Source organism: Neltuma alba, unplaced genomic scaffold (genome assembly GCF_004799145.2).
Source record: "Neltuma alba isolate B1F8T4 unplaced genomic scaffold, ASM479914v2 tig00010789_pilon, whole genome shotgun sequence".
Classification (NCBI taxonomy): Eukaryota; Viridiplantae; Streptophyta; class Magnoliopsida; order Fabales; family Fabaceae; genus Neltuma; species Neltuma alba.
This window is the reverse complement of record NW_021635606.1, coordinates 251,725-258,621: the sequence shown is the minus strand read 5'-3', so window position 1 is coordinate 258,621 and position 6,897 is coordinate 251,725. Positions and strand designations below refer to the sequence as shown.

The 6,897-nt window shown below is 33.6% G+C and overlaps 1 protein-coding gene across 2 annotated transcripts; it reads right to left on the bottom strand.

Moving 5' to 3' along the window:
* Positions 1–220: 220 nt before the first annotated feature.
* On the bottom strand, positions 221–2,685 carry LOC114759122 (dehydrodolichyl diphosphate synthase 6-like). 2 transcript variants are annotated; one of them, XM_028948217.1, is made up of 2 exons: positions 2,440–2,685; positions 221–1,598 (listed from the first exon to the last, which is right to left on the bottom strand). In XM_028948217.1, the coding sequence occupies exon 2, from the start codon at positions 1,497–1,499 to the stop codon at positions 408–410; it is 1,092 nt and encodes a 363-aa protein (XP_028804050.1). In that variant the 5' UTR covers positions 1,500–1,598; positions 2,440–2,685; the 3' UTR covers positions 221–407. The 2 variants fall into 2 exon arrangements, with proteins under 2 accessions (XP_028804050.1, XP_028804051.1); XM_028948218.1 differs by having other exon boundaries at positions 221–1,576.
* Positions 2,686–6,897: the final 4,212 nt, after the last annotated feature.

The following is a 6,897-nucleotide window of genomic DNA, read 5'->3' as shown; positions in this document are numbered from 1 at the left end:
GATTGTCAACAAGGAGTACCTGGAAGGCATACCCTTTAAAATTGGCCAAGATGCAAATGGAACTCGATAATAATCTCTTGATCTTGCAAGAAGAGTATCCAAAATGATTTTATTATTAGCTAATCACACATTCATTTTCTCAATCTCAGATATGATACAGTATCACTGAGATAATGATGTTCTCTTTCTGAATTCACATAAACTAATTTTGCACAGACAATTAAAATGGCATCTAATTTCCATACCATCATACTAATAAACTTTATTAAACATTGGCAATGGTAATAGCAGTGCCACAAATAGTTAAAGATCAATAATATAAAAGAAAAGGTCAAAAATAGATTAAAACAATCTAGCCAACACATAATTTACACTGAGATTTTGGCTACTAATGTTTAAACTTTAAATCAAGATTGCTTCTTTTTCTTTTCCAAATACGAATGGTGTCTCTGAAAGCTCAGAACTGCCCAGACCAAGTTCCATAGACCTATCTCTGGCCAAAGAGCAGCTGGTGCATACAATGGACAGGTGCTAGTCTGCCAAAGGAGAAAATTGCTGAGTCGCAGCTCCCCAGAAGTTCGGATCAACATGTCTGGGTCAGGCGCTGCTGCCATGTACATGTTCTTCTCAATGTCAACTAGTTTTATAGCAGAAAGCTCGCCCTGCTTATTCCTTCTCTCTTCACTACTATCAATTACCCCATTGCATGATATAATTTCAGTTTCTTGGCCATTATTTTGTTGTTGATTAGTATGTACAAAGAAACCATCCCTATGTTCAGCATCTTTAGCTCCTTTGAGTACACTACTACTACTAAAAACATTGGTTGCATTTAAATAGTCTCTGAAAGAATGTTGATCAACCATGTGCATACCATTTCTATTTGAACCCTCAACAATTCTTGATATCACACCATTTGAAATCTTTCCCTCTTTCAATGATTGAACTTCATTCAATTTATCCTTACAGGATTCTTGAACGGCATGTACAATCTCATCACGTGAAGTATAGGCTACACAAAGTAAAAGCACCCTCTGGTTGTTGTGTGCAGTTACTTTCATTGCCTTCTCCATTGCAGCTCTGACTGGTTCAGTAAGTAGTTGCAAGTTTCCGATGAAATGTAATCTAATACCGTATTCGTTGATGATGCTTTCTTTTTGAAGCAACTCCTCAATCTTTTCTCGCATCAAGTCCATCAGGGATTGAACCTCTTTTGGTTGCCGTTTGAAGTTATCAATGCTGAATGCATATACAGTTACATACTTCACTCCCAATTCATAGCAATACCTCAGCATAGACAAGAGAGCAGAAAATCCAGCCTTATGGCCATCACCTTCAGCCAAGTTTCTCTTCTTAGCATACCTTCGATTTCCATCCATGATGAAAGCAATATGATTTGGCACCGGACCTGCAGATAAAACAGCAAAAATGCATCTTCTCCAAAAATGGCATAAACAGCCAAACAATTGGCTTGCACAACATCCAGTCTTTCTCTCCATTTAAATGGTCCAAGAGTCCAACATAAGCAATTCAAGATAACTTCGGCATCAACAAGCAATAGGAACAGCAGAGGCCCCTAAGTCCGTGTACATTGGAAGCTGCATAAGTATTAAGTGATTGAAGCAAAACAAACTTAAGTTGATGTGCAGCAATTAATTAAACATTAAATATCAAACATTAAAGTGAACACCTCAATCACAAGCCGTATTTGGAAGCATTTTTTTCTTTAAACTCATTTGAACTCGTAACTGCTCAATTCGAAGCAACCAAGCGCGGATAAAACATTTGATAAATGGTACTCCTCCGATCCTAATTATAAGACCCAATTGACTTATTTGAAGAGATTAAGGAAGTAAGTTAAGTTGGTTATTTATAATAAATAAGTGTTGTCATTCCTAAAATATCCTTGTTAATTAAGTATATTGACTAACACTATTATTATTAGAAGGATTATCTTGGAAAAAAATGCATAAATATAAGAGACAAAATGGATTGGGGTCTTATAATTAGGACCAAATAAAAAGTCAAATAGGGTCTTATAATAAGGACCGGAGGAGTATCACCCAATTCCCACTTCCACAATGAATAAACTAATAAAAATTTAAGGGAAAAAAATAAGAGATTTGAAAATTTCTAAGCTTTAAGTAGATTTGCAGAACAACCAGAACAAAAAAAGACACCTCGCGAAAATAGGATTCATATCTAAACTTAACTGAACGACTGAAACATGCCGCAGGATTAACCGAAGAGTGATGAGAAATAATGATCAGAATACGACTCTAATTTAAAATACTACTAATAAAGGTAAAGGACAAAGGGGTTCAAGTCAACTAATGCCACAAACCATCATGGCATTCTGCTCAATTCATGAAGGAAAGGACAACATTTGATGCACTTAAGGAATAAGGAATCAGGGGCCATCGAAGAACGGAACCTTACCTGTCTTCTCCAGATGACGATGCGGATCTGGGGACCGGTGGCTGACGGCGAAGAGGACCACGGTGGGCGACAGTGAAGACGACTTAGACGAGCACGATGGGCTACGGGTGAAGGACGAGAAGGGTAGCAGCACTGCCGGCGAGGATGGAGTTGACGACAGAGGAGCAGCAATGGAGTTACACGGCGGCTGAGTGCTTGAATTAGGGTACTGAAATTTCAAAATGGAGGATGAGGCCGTGGGATGATGTCAGAATTCGGATGCATGTTTCAACGTTTATATTAAAAATAAATAAAGGGATAGCATAATTTTTGTTTGAGGACTAAATAATTCTGAAATATCATTGTAAGACTAAAAGAGCCAAATGAAATTAATTGCGGAATGAGAAAGACATAATTACCTAATAGCAGTTTCCCCTTAAATTTGGAAAAAAAAATGAGGACTAACAATTAGGGCCATTCTTTTTGCTCTTTCTTCTCTCATTCTGAAATCTCACAGACTCTTTTTTTTTTTTTACTCTCAAAGCTTCGTCTAAGGGAGGTTTATTGACGTTGTCGTCAAGTGGCAAGGATATTGCCATTGTGGTGCGTGCTACGTTCTACAACTAGAGGAAAACACAAAGCAAGAGGGAGGGTCTAATTAAGAGAGAAAACTTGGAAGCCATCTCATTCATACATTTATATGCAGTACATACATATATATATATATATATATATAAAATATACTTATTGAGTGACAAATTAAAAAAAGTACAAAAAATATGGTTGTATATGCTTTACACGTTTCTTCGCAATTATTATCTCTCTTTAGTCTTTTCTCTCTCTCTCTTAAAATGCATCACACACACTCTGTTGAGAATCTAAAAAATTGAATTAATAAATATATCAAAGCTTTCCCATGCTTCCCTAGTAGCATTCCTTCATTAATGAGCTTTTGCTTAGCTTTGGTTGGTTTTATATTCAATATTTGTGTAAAAAGAGATTCGATACATAAATTCACAGCAGAAACACCTTTATTTATAAGTGTGTTAATTTAATTGAAAAAGTTCATGATAATTTACAAATGTGGAAGGAACTATTCATACATGGTATTTGTGATTTTGGAATGATAATACATAAATTAATAGGGATGTTCATAAAACCCGGTTGCCTGCTATGCCCGCCTATGTCCCCAAAAAAGTGCCCAGCCCACCTTAAAAGAAATGGCTCGAAAGAAATACTAGGCATGTTCCGACCAGATAAATTGTCAGGCAGGGTTGGCATTAGGCATGGTATGCTACACTGCACATTTAGCTTTGCCCGCAAAAATATATATAATTTTATTTATATATATTTTATTTGCCTCATATTTATCTCGTAAATCAAATACACTGTTATATCAATATTCAGTGTTTATTATACTTATTTTATTTTTGGATGATTGAGAGTTAGACGTCGTATCATTTACTGCGATCTGTATGACCATTCTCTTTATATATTGGTAGATAAGTAATTATATATCGTTTATTTTAAGCATGACTTCGGTAGCCTATAAAAGGATAATTCAGTTATTTTGAAATTTGTTTTACTTCTTGTTTTTCTAAGATTGTTGTCTCTTTGTTTGGTTAGAATTAAAAGCCAATCAAGAAACTTTAAAAATTTGTTAAACCAAAACAAAGATTGTTTAAATATAACTGATTCCATACTTTTATATGTATTTGGGAGTTACGGGAAAAAAGATATTCTTACTTCGTTAAGAAATTTTAGAAACCAAAAAAGCAATTAAGTTTACTAAAATATAATAACAACATTTTTTTTGGTCATAATCCACTCGTCTCAGTTACTGCAAAATATAGTTTCATAGTATATTAATTAATAACAACCAAATTAAGACGAAGTTGCCATTTTAATATAAAGTTACCTTAAATTATTTAGAGAGACATAATTAATTAATTAATTAATATGGTATATTAATTTGTTGGGCACGGAAGCCCGTCCTACCCAGCCTACATTTGCCCAGCCCAAACTCATTAGGGCTTTTCATGGGCGGGCTGGGCAATGGGTTGCCTTTTCCAACCCATTGATTCTTCAGGTTGGGCATCTGGAAAGGGTCTTGGCTTGTCCAACCCTACCAATGTGCAGCTGTATAACTTAAAAACAGAAATATATCCGTTTGCAAGTGAGTTAATTTAATTAAAAAAGTTCTTGATAATTTACAAGTGTAGAAGGAATTATTCATAACTGGAACTTGAAAATTTGCAACAAGAATACATAAATTAATAACAAAAATATGTCCATTTGCAAATGAGTTAATTTAATTGAAAAAGTTCTTGATAATTTTCAAGTGTGAGAGAATTTATTTACAATTAGAACATGTGAATTTGCAACAACGATAAAAAAAAATTAATAACAGAAATATGTTCATTTACAAATGGGTTAATTTAATCGGAAAATTTAATTGTATGGGAAGGAATATTCACAACTAAAATTTGCGTATTAGCAATGAGGATATGTATACTAACAACAGAAACACGTTAATTTGCAAATAGGCTAATTTAATTGAAAAAGCTGAACATGATAATATAACAAGTCTGGAGGGACTATTCACTAGTGAAATTAGGCACTATGCAATAGGACTATGCACATTAACAATAAGAACTCATCTATTTGTAGGTGAACTAGTTAAATTGAAAAAATTGATTATGATTTTTCATGAGTATGGAGGAAACCATTCACAAGTGGAATTAGATAATTTGCGATACGAATACACGTATTAACAACAACTCATACATTTGCAAGTGGACTAATGTGATTAAAAAAGTTGATATTCACAAGTGGAATTAAGACATTTGCAAGAATGATATGTATATTAACAACAAAAATACATGTATTTGCAAGTAAGCTAGTTGGATTCAAGAAGTTGAATATGATAATTCACAAGTCCCCCCCACACTTGTGAAAAATTAGATTTAACTTTTTCAATTCAACTAGTTCACTTGCAAATAGACGAGTTTTTATTGTTAATGTGCATATCCCTGTTGCAAATTGGCTAATTCCGCTAGTGAATAGTCCCTCTAGACTTATTATATTATCATATTCAACTTTTCAGTCACATTAGCTTACTTGCAAATAGACAACTTTTTCTAGTGAATCAACTTATCTTTATTGCAGATTTCCTAATTCCAGTTGTCAATAGTACACCATATACTTGTGAGTTGGTGGGAAAAGACAGAAGATTAGAATTAAGTGATATGTAACATACTCATAGTATATATTCCCTAAAAAGGAAATTGTGAAAATTCTCTATATACAAATTTTAACATATTTTGTAGTAGCTTAAATTACATCTCAAATAAAAAATATAACAATTGCTATGTCATTGCTTTCTTTTTGGTTGTGTCTTTATCTGTTGACGTAGTTTTGTAATAGCAGCTGACTCCATATTTCTTTTACAAGTAACGAGCCACCAAACAACTCAAACCTTAGTAAAGTGTTTTGATCATATGGCACAACAATAAGTACTGTCAATAAGTTCACACTGGTGCAATAATCATAACTCAGAATAATGAAGGAAGTCATAAACATATAATTCAACTCCTACCACTGTATAATAATGCATGGTAAATTTATAGCATGCAACTTTCCTTCTTACATAAACCTCATACTTGTAAATATACTAATTGTTATGCACTAGTTCTCCTTGTAAATTTAGCTTGTTAATTCATTAGTTCTCCTCGTAAATTACCTAACTTCAATTGTTATACTACTAAATAAAAAATTACTACAATTTACCACTTAGTACAGAATATTCACAAAATCATATGAAATTACAGAGGGCGAATGAATCAGCTAAAAGTAAAAACATCACAAACAAGATAATCGGAAAGCATGACCAATTATAGGAGTTAATATGGAGAGATAAAAAAGACATAACACAATACCCATACCAAAAGAGACATATAGTAAAATATAGGTTGGGATATCTCATTATCAAAATCTCCTTTGCACAGATATTGAATATAAAACCAACCAGAGCTAAGCAAAAGCTCATTAATGAAAGAACAATAAACCTCTCTCAGACGATCTCTGTGAGTTTTGAGAGTGAGAGAACCAACACAATGAATGGCGATGAATCTCCTTTGGACGACTTTTTAGAGTGACAGAAGCACAAGATGGATGACGAGTTTTGAGAGTGAGAAAGGGAAGAGTCTGTGAAATTTCAGAGTAAGAGAGGAAAGAGTGGGAAGAATGACCCTAATTTTGCAGCCCTCAATTTTTTTCTAAATTTAAGGAGAAACAGTTATCATGGGCAATTATGTCTTTCTCATTCCTCAATTAATTTCATTTGACTCTTTTGGTCTTGTTGCAGTGATGTTTCAGAATTATTTGGTCCTAAATGAAAATTATGTTGCTACAGAGGTCCTTAATTGAAACTTTCCCATAAATAAATAAAGAAATTATCAAGACTAAATTGGAGTGTTC

Bases quoted from the DNA above. Each gene is read 5' to 3' on its own strand.
- LOC114759122 (XM_028948217.1), bottom strand. From the start codon at position 1,499: ATGGAGAGAAAGACTGGATGTTGTGCAAGCCAATTGTTTGGCTGTTTA.